The sequence below is a fragment of the Heliconius melpomene genome, chromosome 17 (assembly GCF_056956725.1).
Source record: "Heliconius melpomene rosina isolate 202511_hmr_F chromosome 17, ASM5695672v1, whole genome shotgun sequence".
NCBI lineage: Eukaryota > Metazoa > Arthropoda > Insecta > Lepidoptera > Nymphalidae > Heliconius > Heliconius melpomene.
Genome location: NC_140405.1, coordinates 822,658 through 847,835, shown reverse-complemented (window position 1 = coordinate 847,835; position 25,178 = coordinate 822,658). Strand labels below are relative to the sequence as shown.

The 25,178-nt window shown below is 33.5% G+C and overlaps 1 protein-coding gene across 1 annotated transcript in view; it reads right to left on the bottom strand.

Moving 5' to 3' along the window:
- Ten-m (teneurin transmembrane protein Ten-m) overlaps window positions 1-22,585 on the bottom strand; it is a 368,238-nt gene extending 345,653 nt beyond the window's left edge. Inside the window, exon 1 of the mRNA XM_085200054.1 lies at window positions 22,548-22,585. Within this exon, the coding sequence (XP_085056180.1) occupies window positions 22,548-22,563 (16 nt within the window). The 5' untranslated portion in view covers window positions 22,564-22,585. The remainder of the gene's footprint in view (window positions 1-22,547) is intronic.
- Window positions 22,586-25,178: the final 2,593 nt, after the last annotated feature.

The following is a 25,178-nucleotide window of genomic DNA, read 5'->3' as shown; positions in this document are numbered from 1 at the left end:
AGAGAGAGTTCATTGAAATGTATTTTTCAATATAATTAATAAAAAAAATATCCGCAATAATGGTCACCCTTCATTATATTAAGGGAACATGATGTATATGTATATATATTAATAGTTTATAGTAGATCAATATTTGTAAACATTTATTTAACTAGATAATTTAATTGTTTCAAAATGGTAATTTAAATTAATAAATAAGTATTAGTATTTAGAAAATAGATTTTGCAAAGACTCAATATTATAGATTCATTATTTTACTTTAAAAATAAGGATGATTTCTTCTGCCCCATGATCTTTAAATAGTTTTCTGCGTGTACTTAATATGATTAAAATCATCATTTAACAGGTGAACAATTAGAATAAACATTGATTTTAAGATTGACCTTCTATTATATAATATTTTACTTTAAAACATAAGGCAGACCGCGCATTTCATCGTCTATTCTCATAGTCAAACGGAACCGTAATAAAATATTTCAAACGCTGGCAACCCCTGTTTGCGGCAGGAATTTTCCAGGCAACCCTGTTTTATAGTGTTCAGAAAAAAATAAGCTTTAATTTGATATATAATTCATTAAAAAAACACATGAGTGCAAATTATTAACATTTAGTGACATGTTTAAACCAGGCAACCCTAGACTTGCGGCAGATTGAGAGCTGGCAACCCTTAATTTTCTAATTCCTTATGGGATTATCTTTCAAATGATGTGCGATTCATATAAAAAACGTATTGGTGCAATTTTCTCCAAAAACGAGTTACGAAAAAATGTAATTAAAGGTGATTGCGGCAGGATTCTTCCAGGCAACCCAGGTGTAATCTGTTCTACTAATCATGTATTATTCATTAATATAGGTTTAATTAAGAAAACTCGTATATGCAGGATTCAACGGCCGGATCCCAGGGTACTTGGACATGTCATAAAAATTAAAAAAATGCAAAACAAAATAACCAAAAAAAATGTGCAATTTTGACTTGAAAAAAGCCCGTTCAAATGGTTGAGCTCATGAGAAGATACAGGCAAAGAAACTCATGGCCACTCTTTTTAAATGCCAACATTTGTTACAAATTACAATTAACTATTTCAACTTAGAAATAGAGCAACTCATTTCCAAACATCTTTATCGCGAACATAATCTTTAACAGAGTAATAAGCTTTTTGGCAGAGCCTGTGCTTTACCACTTTTTTAAATTTGTTCAGTGATAAATTAACCACGTCGTTTGGAAGTTTGTTATAAAAGTGTATACTTTGACCTACGAATGAGTGAGACACTTTATGGAGCCTAGAGAAGGGCACAGCAAGCTTATTTTTATTTCTTAAATTATATTGATGGAGGTCACTGTTTTTATTAAATTTATTAATATTCTTATGCACATATACTAAGTTGTCGTAAATATATTGGGAGTGTAGTGTGAGGATGTTAAAGTCTTTGAATTTATTCCTTAGTGACTCCCGTGGACCCATTTTATAGACTGCTCGGACAGCCCGTTTTTGGAGCACAAAAATGGTATCTATGTCAGCGGCACTGCCCCAAAGTAATAGGCCGTAAGACATAATGCTATGAAAATAGCTGAAGTATACTAAACGCGCGGTGTCAACATCGGTCAGTTGACGAATCTTGCGGACAGCATACGCTGCCGAACTAAGTCTACCAGATTAAGAGAAAGTTTCTATATGCGGACTCCATTGTAACTTAGCATCTAATACTTCTATATGTGTTTGTAGTTTGGTTTTTGGTTATTGGATGGTTTTATTATAAATAAGTTGAAACTTCTTTTTAAAAAAGCCGATTTGGGCTGTATTGCGGATATAACAAGGTAGGCTTAGGGAACCAAATATTGGTTAACCAATTTTCAGTGGGGTAACAGATAACTGCGTTTTTCGCAACGTCTTCAAAATCTATACGGTGCTTCCCGTAGACTTACAGGTGTGAAATTTGATACGAAGAGAGAACTTACCGAAACTAAGTAACCGACAAGTAAAAATTTATGGGTATTTCATAGAAAAAAAACATTATAAACTTAAACATAATTGTAGTTAATTCCATACAAAACGTACTTAACCTTGTCAACCTCTATAAGTTGTACAATCCTGAAACAAGTACGGAACCCCCGATTGGCCGGTCCGACTTGCACTCTACCAGTTTTTCATGTATTAAAATGTATTACTTGTACATATTATATACTTAATACTGTAGGAATTGCAAATATTCAGGCAATTTTTATTAATGCTAGTACCTCAATAGGACCTAATTCGACAAAGGTAATATTTTGTTAATGCACAAGAGATTCCATTCGTAATCAATAAACGATTTCATAGTAATACTAGCGTGTGTTCTATTAATAACGTCAAATATGCAACATATAATATGTACCTAAATATATATAATAATATATTTCTTTTAAATGTAATATTATTTACAACAACCACACCACAATATGCATAGAAAGTAATATTATAATATTGGTAATAATCATTTAAGATTAACATCGGCTTTTAAAATTCCAAATTCCTTCATATGCCCCTTTATAACCTGTGTTCAGACATTTTGAGCGTCAAAAATAAACGACACGAAACACTGGAGGCGTTAATCCCTAGAGTTATAATTATAACTGATTCATCGGGTTTCTAAAAAGAAAAAATAATAATATGATGAGAAAATTAGTTTTGTGACTATTTTTATTATTTTAAAGTTATGTACAGAGTTAGTAATAATAAATACTAAAGGAAACATGCTGATTCATATGAGAATGCACGTGTAGGTGAGTGTACTTTCAAATTTAACATGTCTAAGTAAAAGTCGAGGACGTTTTTTAGGAGTGGGACCTATGTTCATTACTATAATTACTCTGCTTGGTAGATGAAGTGCGGCGTTAAATTACGCTACACAACACGCAATGTATCGGTAATTCGATCGAAACTAGAAAACGGAATATTTTGATTTGTGAATGAAAATAAAGCCAAGAAAAGTAAACACAAAATCGTATAATACCTATAGCTTTAGTAACCACTTTCACAGCAGATGAAACTTATACGTTAAGACACTGTATTTCTCATATTTTGTCCAATTTTCGAGAAATTTACTGTTGAGTGACAGAACTCAATGCTGTACTTTGTCTGTTTTTATAAATAAGGTTTATTATAGTATATTCAAAAATAATTATTTTTACCACGATCATTTTTAAAATTCAGCCTACAAAAATGTTATAACGTATAATAATCCAGGGCAAAACGTAAACTTGGTACATATATCGTCCAAACTGACTGTATTTCAGTCCCACATAAACCCCAAGAGAACTATTATAGAATTAAAAATGTATCGAACACCTTGCAGTAGCCGCCACGATGAAATTACCTGGAGCACAGCCTGCATACTTATTGGGACACTTTCGTATAGTTGCCTAACCATTGCGCGTTTAGTTCGAGATAAGAAATTATTGACCGTATACAAGATTTTATGGATAGGTTATAGATGGGCATAGGAAATAGAGTTTCCTGGTAGAGTTGTCGTATTCGTTGGCTGTAAAACTCGGTATTTGGGGGCAGAGAAAGATTTAAAAGCTTTCAAGTGAGAATCTAATAGACGTATATTGCATTCAGTCCGATTTATGGTGGATTTTTCTTTTGTTTTCAACAATTTATTATCAGGTGTACCGGATCGACCTTTTTAGTGCCTTTAACGTGCGATTACAGGGTTTTTATGTGTTCGAGGGGGTCCCTGAAGATTCTGGTGCGACTGTTTTATGTGGATCGGTTGGATCAATGGTCAGGAGTAGCCTTTACCTTTTTTTAAGCTTCACGCTGTATTACGCACACAGCATGGTAGGCAAAGAAAACCTTATGTTAAGACACTCTATTTTCCAATCATCATCCAATTTTTGGGACATTGTTCGTTTAGAGGGGGAGGGGGGGACTCAACGCCACGGTAAGTCTTATTACCAGAGCGAAGATATGAAAATAATTTATTCCCACGAATCGATCCGAATCCATTCACATTTACGTTCAGTTTTTAAAATGTAATGAGATAAAATTTGCGAGTCCACTCATTAAATCCTTGCAACAATTTCTTATTAATTTTACACATAATTATATATATTTTTTATAAAACAAACCCATTAGCTTCATGTCATAATTGCACGTTCAAAATGATTATGAAGTCTACATTTTTGCAAGCGCACCGCGCCGCGCCGCACTCGGTGCATTAAGTGCTATAAATTTAAAACGTTAAAACTATGTTTAGCATTAAGGCTGAGGACGTATACGATTACTTACAACTGTTGAGGATGATTTTGTGGTGCTCTTCATATGATTATCTCATGTAGATTCATTTTTTTATTCTTTTTATTATTACCTATTTTCTATAAAGATCTGGATAGGAAGGAAAATATAGTGTTAAGACACTTTGCACTCGACTTTGAGAGATTGCGTGTGGAATAGGAAACTCAACGTCGTGTTTTGTCTGTTAGAGTAAAGAAATAAAAATAATCCGCGAGTGGAGGTCAAACCAAAATCACTGTATTTACAGTCACAAAGTTCGACTGTACCTATACGGCTTCGCCTTTTACTCGTATGCTTGATTTTTTCTATTTCTCAATAATGATTACGCTGTAAATTTAGCAGTGAATTTCATCCAATCCCACTGAGGAAATAAAATTATTTCAATATAAATATTTCCTGCAGTGAGAATCGAATACAAATCCATTCAGTAAAATCTTAGTTTGCTCTTATAGCATATTTTATTTCCCATATAGTTCCATGACATTTATATACTTTTATATAATTTTAACCAAGTATGACAAAAAATAACTAAAATACACATACATTCTCTCTCCCACTCTCTACATTAATATTATTAATAAAAAGAACAATCAAAATAATCCAATCTATTCTATGAAATGAACACAAAACAGTGATTCCACAGTAAAACGCCAGTAAACACGGCGCAGCTAACTCAATTTCGACACAATAGTCCACGCACGGGCCGTTCCCAAAGATTTATATAGGAGATACGTCTTAAACCCTTTTTAACCTTATATCCTGTTTCTGGATATTGCAAATAGTATGGAATTACGTGTTTGACTCGTCTATTCATGATTTTCTTTGTGTAATATGTAATATGAAATGTTATTTTTTGTCGTTTATTGCTATTATGTGAGACTGAAAAACTGTAATCACGACGGTAGTGCGTTCGATTCCCATTTGACGAGATGAGTAATTTTGATTTATTCGCTCTACCTACATAGAGCATGGCGTTATGATCTGCTACTAAATCTGGAAAAATGGAAGAAAATGGGAACCGGAGTGTCTTAACACTAACTTCTTTGCATACTGTGCTTTGTGTGGGATAAATCATGACTCATCATAGCAAACCATACAAGCTTTCATAGCTTTGTCCCGCATGTAACAGGGAATAGACAGAGAGAACCTAATATTAAAATACGTTCTCCACTCTCGAAGTTTTACCAGAGCAAGTAAATAAAAATGAGGAAATTAAGTGTCTTAATAGGAACACAGTGCCCTAGCACTAGGTTTCCAAGCTCTTTCTGACAATCCTCCTACGTGCTAGATATAGCGTGTACCTTTAAAAACATATAGATAAATAAAAATATTTGTAACCCCCACTACGCCACGTTTCAATACCTTAATATTTATTTAATATATCCATGGATATTAGACGTTTAGGTCAAGCAAATAAACGGGTCGTAGGCTGAATAGGTCCCAATCGGATTGAATATTGATACGACAGATGGTTCCGCACATAATTAATTCTGTATTCGGGTCCTAGTGTCCCCCTATTTACATATCCACTGACTATCTAAGCTGTTTATGCCTTCAGCTCATATTGCTGACCTATTTCTGATACGATTTAATATAAATAAGTAGTTACTTGGGTTATATAGATATAAGTACGTATATGTTATAAGTTTTTTGAAGATGTCTTTGTTTGTATGTTGTTCAGATTTAATTGTACTTGTTTCGACGTTAGTATTTTCAGCAGGATATGCAAAGGAAACCTGGAAACTTGAGTACCGCCACTCAACACGCAACGCCTCCAAAGTTTTAGTGAAGGTATCTTAAAGGAAGTGCCTAATTTTCCTAATTTTCCTCTGCCTACCATGCTATGCAGGATACAATTGGAACCTAAAAAACGTATTTATATAATTTTGCGGCTATTATATAACATACATATCCATTAGATTATATCCACAGTAGGTACTTCAAGAGAAACAGAAATGATTCGTGACTTGAAATTCATTTGTGAATTTGGCACATCGCCTCCGTCGATTTGGTGCAAACATAATAGGAATTGTGTAATGGACTTCTGTGATTTTTGTATGAGATTAATGGAAATTTGCAGTAATTTGATTCAGCTATTGTAATATTATAGAGATGAAGAATTTATTGAGATGACCGTGCTAATCTCAGGATTACCTATAAATTGAAAAAAAAAATATGATCAATAAAATAATTAATGAGGAGGGCTATATAGGCTATATCATATCATGCTTCTACTTCAAATTGGAGAAACACTGAAAAATGAAGCGAAAACAAGAGAGTTTGAGACTTCTCTTACGTTTGGCCATACTGTGGGAGCGGAAAGTAAAATATAGTAATCAACAAAATAACGCTGCGGGCGATGACTAGTAAAGTATACAATGATAAGAACAAAATTTCACTTTAAATAAAAGTATCACTCATTCAGAAGGTAAGAAGACAGTTGTGGCGCAGGCAGACAAGTGCGTGACTGTAAGCTCAACTGATTGTGGTTTGGATCCCCACTTGAGGAAATGAAATATTTATTTAAATTTGTATATTTTTTTCTTTGGTTCTTTTCTTATTTTTTTTCTTTTCTTTGATGTCGAGGGAAAGCGCAGAGTTGAGTTTCACCACTCAACACACAATGCTTCCAGAATTGGGCGGAAAATGAAGAACGCATTGTCATTACAGTAGGTGCTTTTTAATTAGTTAATTGTTTTTCTTAACCCCAACACATAAATTTCTGAATATTTAGCGAAGACCGTACATACACATACTCTAAACACATATTACGTATAGAAGCAAAGCCGGGTGAACGATTGCGTCAATTACGTAGCCAGTGGCGATAATTACTGTGCCCACTAAGATAGATGACACTCAAGACGGATGGTACGTGCGATCAGTTTGCACATGACTTGGCAACTTGGTACAGTTCAAGTCTTACGTTTAATTAGAATTTTGTATGGGTTGGGCTTTACGGCGGGAAAATGGTATTTTAAATAGCGACACAGAATAGAAAACTAAATCTAAAAAACATGCTATTTTACCATATTTTTAGCTCGGCATGCGTATAGCAGGGTGGACAGAGGGAATCTGGGAACTTGATTTTAGGACTCTTCGTTCCCATTAAGACTCTTCTGATCACCACTATCCGCCAAATTGGCGAGGCATTGCGTGTGGAATGACGAAACTGACCGCCGCGCTTTTATTAAAACATTAAGTATTTCATTCCCGCGAGTGTGAATCCACAACCGTCACGTCGCGTCGTCGTCAGTATTTCACCATTTAATATAAAAAAATATAAAAAAAGACGTTACTTATTGCTCATACTCAAAAACCGCAATTTCCACTATTCCGATAACTTGGACAGGAAAAAAAGTCTATCCACATACTTAGTTGTGATTGATTATTCATTACATTACCGCCATACAAACAATGAGTAACCGACCTCACGGCTGAGTGACAGTCGATTGTCTATGCTCGTGACTCATGACTCATGATTGTGAGTCAATTATTTTGAATATCTTTGGAATATTTTTGTTATATTTTTATATATAATATATATTTTTTTGTTATTTTGGCTTCGAACTGTATCTCGCACATACCAGTGTAAGCAGAGAGAACCTGGGTACCTAGTGTTAAGATACTCCGTTCCTCACTTACGGCCGAATTTTTCGAGGCGTTGAGTGACGGAATTCAACGCCAAACTTTGATGCCAGAGCGGGGAAATGAAAATATTAATAAACATTTCAGCAGGATATAAGTTATGCTGAACGGAATCATCCTTTTCATTCTTGTTCTTATTTTTTATAGTTCCATTAAACAAAGTGCAAAAGTTTACCACTAGAGGACGGAGTATTTTTAAACAGACATACATTACAATAATTATACTTATCACTAAGAACATAATATTTCTAACATCGTATTTTAATAAAATAGAATAAACATAAATTTCTTTGAAAATACGCTATATATATAATAAACCTTAAGTAGGTATATACATGTACACGTAGAGTAGCGCTGCTTGGACGGATGAAATAAAGATGTGGATACAATAACACTGTTTGAATAAACTGAATGAAGATAAGTTAATCGAAAATTTTTATTTTTGTCTTTTTTCAACTTCATGTGCCTTCAATCAATTTAAAAATTAAGAACTAGAAGTGAATAGGGAAATATAGGTAAAAGAGACCTCAGTTGACCTTCGCGAATCGCATCGATGATACTGGAGGAAAATCATGTAAAAAGGATGAGGTCCCCTAAGAGTATGTATGCAGAGGTTGATGACCATGGACGAGATGAAAGAAGTAGGCAGATGACGCTATAGATAAAGCGTGATGCTAAAATAAAATAAACATGATTTTACCGTTACAGATAATATGTATTGCATATATTTTTAAATTGATTTAATTTTTACTTGTCAATTTTTTTTCTGGACTAAGGAAAATGTTTGTCTCTGTGTAAATTTACCCTTAAATGCCTCAAATTCCTCGGTATAAATTCTTTTGGTATAACATTTTAATTAAATTACAATGTTTTTATTAATTTATTATTTTTATAATATTCTGAAATTAAATGATTTGAGTATAAAATGTTTGCTTTTATTCACGCTATATCCCACAAATTGTACGGTAGCAAAAGGGAGCCTAGTACTAAGGCACTTCGTTTCTCACTTTTCGTATAAATTTCGAGATATTCTGAGACATTTCGTCGTATTTTGTGTTGTTACCAGCACGAGGAAATGTTCATGATTCATCATTACCCCGAGTAGTAATGCAACCTACAACCCTTGCGTTTACAGTACGACGCTATGACGTTTTCCTATTCTCTCACATTAAAAAAGATATGAAATTTATCTAACTCTATATTTATCATATACCTACCCTATAATGAAAAATAAAACGATAAAAAGCATATTGAACCCCCTTCCTTATCCCTAAACGCATCAGCCCATATTTTTACCGCTATTAAGAGTTATTGCTGCATTTTTATTCATAGAACAATTTAAGAAATCGCCGATTCCACACTTAAAGGGTCTAAAGTACGGAACCCTGAAGGGGCTGCCCATATTACATATGCACCGTATTTGACCGTTGGTCGATGAGAATGTATGGTATTCCACAATTTAACTCTGAGATCTATGTGTACAGATATATTATGATCGATATATGAGGAATATTTGTATTTAGGTACATAGCCATTTTACATAAAGTACATTGTTGGGCGTACGCGTTATATCTCTTAAACGGATGGACATAAAAAATCGGAGTGATTAAGCACTATGACGTCAATAATTCATACATACAATATAAATTCCTATATATATTTTTAATTGGTTTAAATAAACTGCCCAAAACTCCACAATGCCAGTAACTTGCCCTCACTAAATTTCGATAACACATTCTAAAACTGCCAGATGCTATAATCTATCTGTGAACCCAGCAATTATAACCCTTTAGTGCACCGATCCCATTGTAGAGCACCCTGCAGACGACCCTAGCACCCCATACATTGCCAAGTAAGCGATGGATAACTCAATCGAGGCCCTATCTAAGCGATTTAAGATCTTACTAACCAAATTCACCCTTTGGGGTGGTTTTAATTAATTTCAAGGTCAATCCGAAGATATTTCCATCGAAAGATATTAGTAAAGCTGATGCGAAGGAATTTTCGATTCGATTGTGATTACAATTGTTATTAATAGTTAGAAGTATATAGTGGTTTTTTATATTTTTCTAAAGAAAGGAAATAGAACCTACTGTTAAGTGGTATTCAACACAAATAATAATGTTTACAAAATATATTTTTTAATGATCACCCAAGCATATTTAGGAAGATTTAGGCTTTTAATTGTATTATTTAAAACTTTATAACACTATTTTGGGAATAGAATCTCAAAACGCCGAAGGAGCTTACAAAGCCGGTTACTTAACTGTAATTGCGTGTGACGCTTATCTAAAGTTTTTGATTAACAATTACGGTGGATAGTTGTTAATGGACTTAGTGTGGAGTTAAAGTTTATGTGCGTACTAAAATTTTATGGCTGTTATATAGGTATTAGTCTAAATGGATCAGGGAAATATTATATATTCTCTAAATATGAATACTGCGTAGTGGCGCAGTGGCACAAGCTTGCGACTGTAAACCCTACAGTTGTGGGTTCGATTTCCGTCTAGGGTAATGAAATATACAATATTCCTATTTTCTTTGCGCTGGTGAGGCAAAGCCTCTCAATACGCAATGCCTCGAGTAGTCAGAAAATGGGAAACGGAAGTGTTTTAAGCCATATGTACCTATACAGGTATGTCAAAACTTCTATACCTTTACATACTATCATAACTTTTTACAAATAAGCCCAATGGAAAGTTGCGGGGTATAGATAAATATGCTATAAGGTGCAGCGTTAAGTTCCGCCGTTCAACACATATTGTCTTCACACTAGGAATACAGCAAATTCTAAAATATACTATAAACTGGTTAACTCATACTCTACAAACACACAAACACTTTAACTTAAAGGAACATGAGTAAAGCTGCCAGTGAACAGTAAGCCCTTCACAAACATCGCCTCAGGCCACAGCCCTAACCCATATATAAATAATTGTCATTACTAAAATCTTCTAGTCGAACAAACTTGCCTTCATCGATTTAAAATATAAATTAAATATTTTTTAACTGAATTTCAAAATATTTTTGTAGACTAAAGTTCTTTTTAATTTTTGATGGAAACCTAAATTTCATCGTAATTTGACTTTCATGAATTATCCCCAAAATAATTGGAAAAAAATAATAATATTTGTTGGCGTGGACTTAGAGATGCAAATTGGAAAATTTAGCTTTACTTGTTCTCGAAGGAATTTCTAGAATTTTTCCCTTAATACTCTATACTACAATCCCCACAGAACCTATAAGTCATTTTAAATTATAAAAGTCCAGTAGTTTCCATTCAATATTTTACATATATAAAAAGGCATCTTTTATCTGCATTTCTTACGCATAGCCACTATTAGGCGTAGTATCCTAACTACATTCATACAATCGGTGAAGATAATTTCAACAAAACTTTTATTCCCATAGCCGGCGGGGTATACAGGATGACGTTTTAGTAGCGGCTCTACACAAGCACGAATAGATGCGAGTCACGTACTAATCTGCCACAGTTTGCTCGTTCTCGGAACAAGCCTTGAATACCCAAATACAAAGCATTCCTCACAGAGCAAACCACTAAAAATTAAAACGGCCTGATTGGTTGCGACGAAATTTGTTAATCGATAGTGATAGGTCTGTTTTGAAGCTAAGTCTGGCTACGTCTAATTTCACCCTTTTCCCCACATAACAGGTAGAGGGAATCTAATGTTAAAACACTCTGTTTCCCGCCTATTAGGGTGGTGATTTTTAAATATAATCTGCACTGTGCCACGGCGGCCTTTCTACCTAGTAAGTAAAGCTTTACATAGTAGGGTAGGCAGAAGGAATCTGGGAACCTAGTGTTAAGATACTCCGTCAAGTCTCGTCAGGGGCAGTCACACAAATCAGATGATTGCATGTTATAAGACATAACTATTTATTAAATATTGTGATTTTTAAATGTCAATTACTTTTTATTGGAGTAGTGTCCCATAATAAATAAAGTAATTTATTGCCCAAAATTATTTTTCAAGCGACAAAATATTGAATAAACTTGTCAATATGTATGTGCTCGTATATTTTTTATGATTGAACTCGATTGTTAGTTACTAAACAGTTGCAGATAAATGTTTTCAACATAATAAGCTACTTAATAATTTGTAAAATTCTAATATTCCAAGTATCCAAGTATCATCGAGAATTGAATCCAGGCCATCCAGTAAGGATATTTCAGTCACATATACGCAATACCTCTGCTCACCATGTTCGTCCTTCCATTAACAAACTTTACATACATTGAACATAATTACGTTACAATCAGACGTCTCGTCGTCTACCCCTAGCAATTACAGCACAGAACAAAATTTAGAAATGGTGTACAGTTTTTACAACAGTATGGAAATGTTTTAATGTTTGCACGATGGTTGTGGGTTCGATTTTCTCTGGAAAGTATAGTGTTTGTAAATATGTAAATGCCATTGTGACGCAACGGATGTTCGAATCTCCGCTGTGGAAAGCATTTTTTAAATTTATTGAGTTTCCAGTTTTTTCTAACTTCACGCTGTATCCCGTACATAGCAAAGTAGACAGAGAGAACATGGGAACAGTGTAGCGTTAAGACATTTCGTTTTCCACTTTCTGCTAAATTTGGAAGGCATTGGGTGTTGAGTGATGGACAACCTCGTTACCAGAGCGAGGAAATGAAAATCCTAAATATTTTATTCCTCCAAGTGGGAATCGAACTCATAACCGTTACATTTCTCGGCAGCAAAATTTATTCCATTTTCTTGATCTCGAAAATTAGGTGGTCTACGCTAGATTTCCTCCGCCTTCCCTACTTCATATAGAATACAGCGCGTTGCTAGCAAGAAAAAAAAAACATTAAAAATCCCTTCTAACTGATATTCTCAAACAAATGCAACTCACGTAGAAATCCATTTAATTTTTCATATGCGAAAACTTCACAGACTTGTGTAGTTTACGCGAAGTATTTACAAACTAACATTATTACCTGTATCGTTGTATTAAGTTCAATTGACAGAAGTTGTAGAACTTTGGTACTAATAAATTTTTATTTTCAATTATATCTGTTTTAATTTAATAGTATATTTTTATGGAAATTTTTATAAAACTTTTGTAATATCAAACATGCAATTTTATTTTTTATTGAAATTAATTTTAAATAGGAGTATTAAATGAAAAGAGATGAGGATGCAATGAGAAGCTAAACTTTTGTAGGTTATACAGAGAAAATTTAGTGTTCTATTTCTATTTCTCAGAGACTTAGTTTCTACTCAAATAGAGATAGATACGTATTGCTTGGCATTTACCATTTCCGCGTATAACGCCGTTGGTATAATTCGGTTAGTACAGTCGGGATAACTGACACTGTGACGTAATTGGCAACGTATCTGATACTAAAACGTAGTAGATTCAAATCTTGTTTGTAAAAATATGAATATTTCAATTGTTTTATAGTATTATTTCATATTAAAGAAAAGAAAATAGCCTGATGAACGTAAAAATCATTGAACGTTACGAGATTTGAACCCGTGTCTCTTGGATCCAAGATAAATATATTTTAAATAGGAATTCTGATGCTACTTTGAGTTTGTTATCAGAAAGCTATAATTTTCCACTTAATTATAGGTTAATCTTTACCTTAGGTGATGGAGCTATACGTTAAACTCTCTTCTAAAACGGTTAAATGAAAATAATTTAAATATTTTGCAAGGTAGAGTTCCGCCACTCAACACGCAACGCCTCCAGAATTCGGCAGAAAATGGAGAACGAAAATATTTTAATGGGGATAGAGTCCTATCACTGCACGCTGTGCACCTTTAACGCTATTTAGTAGATACAGATGTATACAATGATGACTAATCATCACTTTCTTTTTACTTTTACAAAACCACAACCATTACAAGGAAAAATCATCTCACATGTATGTCATCAAAATTTAAAAGGAAACCATTAAGTTAAACAGCAATCGCATGCGTTCCCAGAAGCGGCCTTGGACAAGTGCGGATGTATTAAAATTCTCAAAACGTAGTCCCTCGAGTCAGTGGCTTGAGTCGAGTTTGCGGTATGTGTATCTCGTTAGCGCTGTGTTCGCACTAGCGTGCGTGTACGGCTTTTCTTGCTTTAGAATTTGTTTGTAAAAATGAAAGTGATAAGTATTTAAAATACTAAAGCTAATATATAGTAATATATTAGCTTTAAGACTATAGCAGGATAGTCAAGGGGAACCTACTGTTAAGACACTCCATTCCCTCCTTTCCGCTGAATTTTCACGGCGTTGTGTGGCGGATCTTGTTATCAGAGTTAAGAATGAAAATAGTTAATTGCCTCAAGTGATAATCGAACTCCCAACCTCCACTTTTATAGTTAGACGCTACCGGTGTGCAATCCTTCCATCCATCCTTCAATGATTTACTTGACAAATAATAACAAATTTGATGCAAAACGTGCATCCGACGAACCATTTATCGTTTCGATTAAAGATCTACCCACTTGTAGCTGTTATTATAATTAGATACTCTATTTCTGATCGTGCCCTCAAGCTTGAATATATCGAGGCGTCTTAGGGCGGGCAGCGACGATCTATATAATTTGGTTGAGTTAATTATATTTTTTAAATATTATGTTGTCAGTTACGGTGCAGGCACTGGCAACGAAAATATGAAATAAAATATTCGCGGAGATCCTAGAGTCACAACCCTCTGTTCTCCACCCAAAACTATGTCGAGAAAATGTGCCTTGATTTGTAAAATTTAACAAGACTTGAGGTTAGCTTAACATGTGATGATTGGCGAAACTTAACGCCGTGATTGGACTTTCAATTATTAAGCCTTTGAAGCTAATTTAAAAGCTTCAAATTAAAACGTTCGTTTACAAAACGCCTATTCCACATTTCATATGTAGTCCACGACACGAACACACGGGCCGGCGTCGCGCGTCGGTGTAATTTTTAACTGTAGTCTCTCGTTTTAATTAATGAGACTTCACGTTAGCTTAATGAAATGTTCAGTTTGATACATTCGGGATGTTACTCATTTGGATATGGCGCGCGCTATAAAGTATTCACTGGGACAGTTTTGTGGTGGATTCATTAATTTGTAATATTTTGATTAATTATGGTAGGAAAAATTATGTTTACGTTGTAGGTATTGTATACTAGCACTTACCTACGGCTTAACCCGCTCGGTCAAATAACAATAACTAAGCTCGAAAAGTTAGTTCCTAAGATTAGTGCGTTCAACCACACACATAACATCTTTAGCTTTATAATATTATTAGCTTTAAAAAATTATGAAAATTTATGTTTATATGTTATAGTTTCCACTACTGTTAGAGGTCATTCTATTTGTAGATGTTTTATATTTTTTCTCTCATTTTTGTCAACAAAATGGTAATAAATAAATTAATTATAGAAGATAGTCCTTTGAGTTCATATTAAAAGGATACCATATTTGAAAATAAATAATAAATAACTGGAGGGGAGTCCCCAGTGGCCACTGAACCCACGACCGCCGCATTTACAGTCAGACGTTGCACCAAAGTTAAATATAAGATTTTAAGATATTCGCTTATTTTCCAACATAATCTTTCTATGTAATTATTTAGAAATATCTTACCAATTTCTGTTACTTAAAGGAAATGAGCGTGAAAGAGCCAAGGGTTAGACAATTAATAAGTTTCAACTGGCGCCGGACGTCCGGCGGCCAGCTGTTGAAGACTCGCTAGTGTCTACATTACTATACGACTCTATGACAGTCTTTACTTTATGTTAATTTTACTTTTTAAAGACATATTGTAATTTTATATTATAACTTTAAAAAAATACGTAGTACACAAAATTCATTATAAAACTGTCTGGCTTTTTGTTATTTGCCACTGGCCGTCGTCACAGTGCCACAAGCGGGTGACTTTAAACGCGACGGTTATAGGTTCGTTCGGTTCGAGTGAATTTTTTAATATATATATTTTTCATTTATATCAATATGTCACTCTTATGTATAACTTAATTTTCGCCTCAACTAAGTGACAAAGGCCTGTAACTTAGCCAGCGGCTAGTAAGCGTTAGACCGAAGTAAGTGTTACTACAGTTCGACTAATTGAGTTAACAAAATTATATATATAGATGAGTTCGGCCTCCTACTAGGTGTTTTTTATAGCTTCACGCTGTTTCCCGCACATAGCAGAGTCATTTCACGTTTACAGTTTCATGTTTATGTACCTGCGCCACGACTGGCCTTACCTAGGTCCTTTCTAGTCTAAACAAAAAGCTTAAAAATAATTTAAAAAAAAACATTAGCACTCCCCTATTTCCATCATAAGCGTATGCAGTAGCCTCATTGATTATGGCCGCCCCCCGGCGAACTGATAAAAAGTTGCAATTTGAAAAACAGCCCCCAGTCGTAGATAGAGCATTGTTCTGATAAAAACTTGTTCTATTATTTCTGCTGTAGCTGGAGGCGTTTATAAAGAAAACGCTAGTACGATTATCGACGGTATCTTATATGAATTATGTATTTAGTTGAGAAAAATTTTCTGTTTCTGAGATTTATTTGATAAGTTTTATTGTCCTTGTCTAGGATTGATATTTATTTGTTGGAAGGGTGATAGGTTAATTTTGCTCTATGTAGAGATGGGCGATAGTAAGTGCTTGGCACGTGATAAAAATTGTATTTCTTCTTTCTAATCATTAAATTATTTTTAATTAAATGTTACTCATTGTTAATAATAGTTATCTTTAATTAAGTTGAGCATATAAATCTGGTATGCATTAAAACAAAAAAATAAATAAAAAAGAACAATAGAAGACAGCTAGAGAAATAAGTTATATTCTACTAATACACTAATTTCAATATGCTACAAATTTAATTATAATTATATTTTATCAAATTTTACAATCAACTGCGAAGTTTGGCTAGAGGTAAAACCAGAAAAACTTATTATTTATCACAACAAAAAAGATTTTCTGTCCAGTTATAATACGAGGAACATTTTAAGTTAAAAAAAAATAAAAATATATTTAAAGATACATAATAGTCGATTAAGACGGATGTAATTCACAAACAACTTTCACATTCAAATAAATGAGTATCTAAAACGTTTATTACTAATGCATCGATGTCAAAGACGGCATAAGTAAGCATTGTTTTAAAACAATGTTTGATTATCGTGTTAAATATATGCATTTAAATTTCCATATTATAATTGCTTTTTGAGGTCGTAGTGGCACGACGGTACAGTGTTGTGGATTCAGTTCCTACTGGGATGAATTAACTAATAACGAGATATACCGCGGCGTTAGGTTCGGCCATACAATACGCAACGTCTCGAAGGTAAGTAGAAAGAGAATATGAAAATCATTCATAAGCCTTAGTAGAAATTGAATTTAAAATCGTCACGTTTACAGCCTGAGGCTTGGCCGCTGCGCCAAGATAGCCTAAGTGTTGTTATATAAAAAATATATCTTTGTCCTTTCCTAATCCGAGAGTTTTACCTTTTGCATCGTTACAGTAAGCAAGGGCAAAGTTCTTTAGTTTATGGCAGCAGTCTCAGGTCACGCAAGCCATTAATATTTTTTTTAAAAACGTATTAGAATTTAGACGTAGGGGATTTAGAACCCCTGTCTCTTGGAAACCTCCAACCTCTCAAGAACTGCCAAGCTCCCGTTATGCTCACATTTCTATACATTTTCAAAAAAAAAACTCTTCGTGATAGAACGACGCTTTAATACTTAAAAATAATCAAACAATACTTGTACAGTTGTAGTTTTTTACTATATTAATAACAAACAAAAAACCAAATACAAAATTCAAATCCAAATTGAAAGTACTCATTCATTACAAATTTCATTTCAATCCCATTAAATGAATTTCCTTCGATCTTTTAGTTTCGCAGTGTTTTCAGGTTTTCATGAAACTGAATCCTTTCAGGTTTACACGTGCATACAGACATACATACATACATACATACATACATACATACTTGTACAGTTAGCGTCTGGCTCGGTATGCGTTACGGGGCGTCGAGTGGGGAGTGCGTTTACTTTGTGTTATGTGCTTGAAATGTATTTACTTTATTCATTTTATGTTTATATGCCAGTGAATTTTACTTGTTTTAATATTTACTCTGATTTTAGGTTCTTGGATGTTGGATCTGGTAGCTAGTGTAGGTTTCGTTTTTGATTTTTCTGTAAGTAGTGAGCTTAGAAGTGAGTGCCACCTAAATGGGAATAAACGGAAATATTGTGATATTTTCTGTATGGAAAAGTAGTTTGATAAAACATTTTCATATAAAAAACAAATTTCATATAAAAAAATACTTTGGCTATATCACGATAATAATCAATTCGAGATACATACATAAGTCTTTGCTATTTCCATTTGGCGGAATTGAAGCCCCAGGTAAAAACTGTTTGGCACATATCAAGGTAGGCAAAGGAAACCTTGGAACCTAGTGTTAAGATATTACGTTCCCCACGTTAGGCAGGATTCTGAAGGCGTTGAGTGTCCTCGAGTGGAAATCGAACCCACAACCTGTCGCGCACAATTGCGCTATGACTGGCCTCTTAATAGTAACTTAATCAATTTTTAAATATAAAAATTAATATTTACTAGTCACCAACTGTACTAACCAACGCTACTGGTCCATCCAAACGGTCCTCTATGACGCGTCTCGTCACTCAGTGGCACTCAATAATTCATACACAGCCTACGACCCGCTTCCCTCGCGACAAAAATGCAACAACGTCATTTCACATTTTTTTTGGATTTTACCCAAATATGTTTAGGGACAATGCATTCTTGTTAGTCAATGAATATTTTAAATTTAATACTACAAGACAATTTTGGTTTTGTCTGAAAATTTACATAGAGTTTTTTCCTAAGGTCTTAAAGCTACTCCATTTTACATGCGGTTCAGCTAATTTAATAATTTTATAGAGTGTGGCATAGTGGCATAAAATAAGCTTTACGCGGCCGTAGTTGCTATGATTCCAGCTCTGATAACAAAGGGCGGCGTTCAGTTTCACCGCTCAACAAGCAGGGTCTCGAAAATTTGTCTTAACACTAGGCTCCCTCTGCCTACCCTGATTGATATGTGTGAGATACAGAGTGAAACTGTTAAATTATTAAATTTCAATTAGGTACGTATGTAATAGCTTCATTATCTGACACTGTATTAGATCTAGACTCAAAAACCATACAAAATATAATAAAAAGGCAAGGTTTATAAAAAAAATATAATAAAGATTACATAGGTAATATACATTTATCTACAAATCAAACAAAATTTATGGCTCTACTAATTTAAAAAAAAACTCTTACCCTTTAAACGGTAAAGTTGTGAAAACACTTGCACTTATACTTCTATATTACTTTCCCTCTCAATATAACACAGTCAATTCACTTACTATATAATAACTAGTTAAAAGTCAGTTAAGCTATTTAACGACTAGCAACTGTACGTTACCTTGAACTTGTTGATCACCCCAGCTTTACTCGAGCCGTCTCGAGGGCTTCTGCTACTTTACTTACCATGGAAGGGGTAAAAAACGTATTCATGCTTCCTTAACGTATTTGTGGCTTTCTGGTCACTTTTCTGAGGGCTTTAAATAAAGTCCACTATTTTTAATTTTGAAATTGGTAAATATTTGAAGAAATAGAAGATTAACTATGTTTTGTTTTAATATCACCCCAACATAGCGAATGGGGACCTTGTTGTAATATAAAAAATATTTATTCATCTGTATGTACCAAGTATCGGCTCGAAGGACCATATTTACGCTGCTGGTACAATCTCTAAGAAAATAACAAATCATAAAATTATATATTATTAAAAACGTACGATGCATTTTGATAAATAAAAGTCCAATGAAAGTATGAAAAATATAAAAGTGAAGTTTTTATAATGAATCGACATAAAAAATATACATATTATAAGAGTGTAAATAAATAAATATGCTAGTTAAAATCTACATTTTATGCTTTTTGAATCTGCACCGATTACAAAGACTTTAACCACCAATCATTACATTTAACTGTCATGTCTCGATTTAGAGTGAAAAGCAATCAACGTAGAGTCCAGTTTATCCTGCTACGAAAAGAAAAAGTATGAAGCTGGTTTTTGTCATTACATTATTAATAAGTGATTATATCCAACCTTGAACCTGTTATAACCCTCGCAGACGAGCCGTCTCAAGTGGTCTGGGGTGAGAGTTATTGTATGGAAACTAGGAAGCTCTTTAATACAGCTTTTGAGTAGATACGGCTAGGTTTTTACAAGCCACGTTTTGGACTTTGAATGATTAATAAGGGATTACCAACACATCTTCAAACAGTACAGAATAATGTTGATATTATTAGGTAATATTAAATATTATAAAGCAGTATTTTTTTCTAATATTGTAAAAAACAGACGTATTAGATTATCTGATTTAAATTTGAAACTAAGTATGCAAATTAAGGCCGAACGTAGCACAGGAGCACAAAAGGTGACTGTACACGCGACAGGTTGTGGGTTCCATTCCTACTCAAGGGAATGAAATATTTAATATTTTCATTTCTTCGCTCTGTTTCCGAGTCAACGTGCGGTGTTGAGTTTCGCCACTCAACACACTCTTAACACTGCCTATCCTACTGGGATGTGTTCTGGGATACAACGCAACTAAAAAAAGACAAGAAATAGGGGATAAAGTGATTTATCTAGAGGTTTTCTTTCCCTTTTTACAAATCTACCCTACGATAATATTAAATCTAATAATATTTTTCATTTTATAACAATTTTATTAAATATTAGATTGTGAAAAATTATGACAAATAAACAACTCCATACACAGATACAGTAATTACCTTCAAAAAGATATAATAAAACAATGTAACAATTACAAAATGTGTACAAGGATTAAAATGAAGCACACACTCACAAAGTTCGTTGGAGTAATTTCATAATAAACTGAGGGTTGCTTGTGATGTGACATCTCTAACACTTTGCTTAGGCTTTCGAGTCACTTCTCGCTTATATATGTACGTGTTTGTATTTACGTAGAAAGAATATATGAATTTAATTATACTTTTAGATTTGTGAATGACAACAATGACAATGACAACATTCAACATAACGAAAAATTCAAACGAAGTGTGTTAACACTACGTTTGCCTACCTCTTTGCCTACCTTGCTACAAGTGGAATATTAAAAATTTGGATATTGTATACATTTCCTTTTTATTAAAAGTGAATCAATAATTTTTAAAAGGTAAAAAAAATACTATCCCTCTAAAACTGGGATAAGTCACTAGAAAAAAATATTAAAAAACATTTTGGCTAGGCTTTATCAAATTTCTGTAAACTTTTTAAACTTTTACCAGATAGATAATTGACAGATAAATTTCCATCAAATATTAACAAGCAATGAATAAAATTGAAACGACAAACCAATTCGTCAGTTAGATATCAAACAGGGACTAATTACCTAACTGGGGTAAACAAAAGGGTAATTCCGCCCTTCACGACTAGGACGTGATTAGATAATTGAGCACCTGCCCCTCCAATGCTGTTTGGAGAACTATCCTGATATTGAAATTAATGCGGCCGTTTTACTGTAGTCGTTACAGTAAAGTAAAAAAACGCACGCGTCGTGAACGCGTGGGTTGTGGGTTCGATTCTCATTTAAATAAGTGGAAAGTAGAAAAAGTGGGATCTTAGTTAAATTTGCCTTCTCTTAAAGTTCGAAGAAGAATTGACATATAAAGTAACCCACCCAGGACATATCAACTCAAAAGACATTTCAGCAGTCCATCCTAGAGTTTGGTCACTCTGCATACAAAACTGCATGCTTAACATTTTTAAAGAACAAAGATAAGAAATATAGGAAAATTGTGGGTAGGGTATCACAAAATCTACTTTTTACTTTGAAAAATATTGTAATTTTTTTAAACATTTCTAAATTTGTTATTTACTTTAAATCTGTTATAATTTTTGAACATATATGAGTTTTTAATTATAAACTTCCACTTTGAACCCTTAAAAGCATACATATTTGAAAGTAACAAGTGTACCTCCAGCCTACATCTCCCTCTAATTGTGACAATATATCGGGGCTGATTGCATGAAATCAACCAGAGCGTCTGTCTGGCCGCTACCGGGGCAGCGGAGCGTTGCGCCTCGTCTATCTAGATTTATATGTCTAGTTTGCCTTGTTTTGTGGATTTTTCTCCCTAATAATTGTAATTATAGGGTGTTTTTTGAATATTTGATGTTTTAATGTGGTAGGTATATGTATTTTCAGTTTTTAAGTACATTTTTTAGGGTCCCGTACTTCAAAAGAAAAAGACGACGACGGCGACCCTTAGGATATATAGGATCACATTGTCTGTCTGTCGGAGTCGGACTCGTCCTGTCCATTTACTTATTGGGCAATTCTTAGATATTGATATTCTATGAAGGTCTATAAGAGTATATAGGTGGTCAAATATAATTCTTAATGAGGAAATCTAACAGACATTAGCTATTTAGTTTTTTTTTTACTGGAAAGAATACAGTACTGTACTTATTTGTATATACAGAAAATATTTTTTTCCTAAAATGAAAGTAAAAACATTACTTTTAATTATTTATCTACCTATCTATTATATTACATTTTCAAAGACATACCTTGCGTATAATGCATACTATTAGATCCGCATTCGTGATGTTGACTGATCACACCACTCACCTGAAACAAAAAATGCGCCTAATTTAAAAAACTTATTTTTTTCCATCTCTAAAATGAAGGAGTTAAAAAAAATATTGTTTTGAGACATATTTATTATAGTGTATGAATTTTATATTAGTTCCTGTTATGTCTCGTGAATTCGACGGAAAGTGGGGAACGGAAGTGTCTTATTGGGAACGGTGTGTCTTAACACTATGTTCCTAGGTTACCTCTGCTTTCCATGCTATGTGCGGGATTTAGCGTGAAGCTAAAAAAGTAACTATTTTGTAGCATTCATGGCAAATTAATAATCATTTAAAATTCAATTCTAAAAAGGTGCCCATTGGCAGACACTACTCGTATAATTCTATGTAGGTTCGATACCTACTCGGTGGAATTGAGAATTATTGTGTAATCGCGATCTTCGATGGAAAGTGGAGACCATAGTCACTTAGTCACATTTAAGACTACTTTTCTGTTTTATTTAAAAAAAAAGTTTAAATATTAATAACTATACAAAACAAAGAAGTAAAAGTATAAAATAAAATATTGAAATAAAGTCTCGTAGAGTCTATTGTATTACCGAAATTGGCGGAAGTGCGGACTGGAGTGTTCAGCAAACTTAGATTGCGCCGGCACATTGTTATATAAATGGGTGTATTTTGGGAATACATCTAAATAATTGTTAGGAGACTAGAACATTTTATTGTACTATTTTACGTAGAGTACCTTGCACGTGTTGTATTTTATATTACGGTCGTTAGATGTACTTACTGGGTTTTTTATTACTAGATTTTAATTTACTATATTGACGCTCTGGTCATAAAGTAAAGACAAGGCGTCTTTGAGTTCCATTTTTCAACAATGAACGCCTCAAATTCCGCGAGAACTGGGAAAAGGAAATCTTAATGCGTACATAATATCCCAACAGTATCCCTCGTTTCCATCTCCTACTCTGCTATATATTGTGCGTGAAGCACTAGTATGACTTCTACTTGGGGAAACTAATTATTTTAATTTTTCTGCTCTGACGGAGTGTTTTAATAGCAGATTCTATATGCAGGATATTGCGTGAACCCTAAATTACTAGCTTTTACACATGGCTTTGCCCATGCTCTAATGGCTTTGTATCGAAAGTAATTTCTGTGATAAATGCTTTCAAGCAATTTGCCTTGATACCAGTGTTGTAGACACCTAGTTGAAATCGAACCTACAACTGTCACGTTTGTAACACCTATTCCAAAAACACATCTGCAATCTTCACTTTTTATCTAAAAAGCTAGGTATAAAAATGGACTTGTATAAATTAAGAGTCAAATGAATATTAATATTAATTCCAATTAAACTCACTTTCATTTAATATAATAACAAAGATGTTATTAAATCATGTATATTCTAACATCCCACAAAATCTAGGGCACATTTTACAATAGCTCCCAGTATCAACATGTTCAATGTAATAATGAAAATTTATCGTATATTTTAGAATTTCTATACTAATACAACGCTTTTGTAGGTTTATATTTGAATTTATAGAAGGTACCCTATATGGATTGTAGATATGAATTTATGTTTGTGAATAATTTATAATCTTTACCGTCAAGTTATGAATACGAAATGTTTTTAAATTCATTTGTAAAATATACGAGCAATTTTAATTTTTTTAATTAGAATATAATAATAAACAGGCGGAGGGAACCCAGTATCAAGTAAGGAGTCCACAGGCCACTCAATTTTTGAGACACTTAGTGACAAATTCAAGTTGTTAATAGAGCAAGGAAAATGAAAATAATAAAAATAAATAAAAATAAAAAACTCGTATATAAAGAAATATAATATAATAAAATAATATAAAGAATGTGTCAATAGTGTGAAAATAAATTGCTATGTTTGCCCGTGTACTTAGAACCTCTGGACGTCCAAAGACCGTAAGACCGTAGTGGAATATTTTGTATTTAAAGGCAGACCCTGATAATAAGCATCAGAATCATGTGAAAACCAGATTCTGTCAAAAACTGCCGACCATGTAAGTCACTAAGTCACTTAAACACAATTTATATTCAGATGCATAGCCATATCGATTAACACTACGAAACGTTTGCGCCGTCATCGTCATTACAAAATGGCCCTTAGCCCCCCATGTACTACCTCGGTACAGAGTTCAAAATATATTGGTTAAAGTAGTAGTGATGTACCGGGGCTTAGCGTCTATAACTTTGTGTTTGCTATGGCCATAGTGTTGTATTTTGTAGGCCTCTAGTGTTTGGATAGAGGATTTGAACTTCTGCGTGGTATTTCATGTTTTTGGCTGTAAACTGGTGAAATTGTAACTGATAACGATAAGTTTTCTTCTTATTTTGTCACTGTACAGATACCCTGAAATAAAAATGTTATCATATCGTGCTAATGGAAATCAAATATTAATCCCAATGTCAACAAAAAATATATAAAATATATTATAATAGTGCTCAATTCACGTTTAAATTAAATTTAATGATATATTGTGCGACAATAGCTTCAGCCATCGACAAAGATATCTATCTTCTTTCAGAGATATTCTTAACAATATTAAATGCATTCACGCTTTAGTA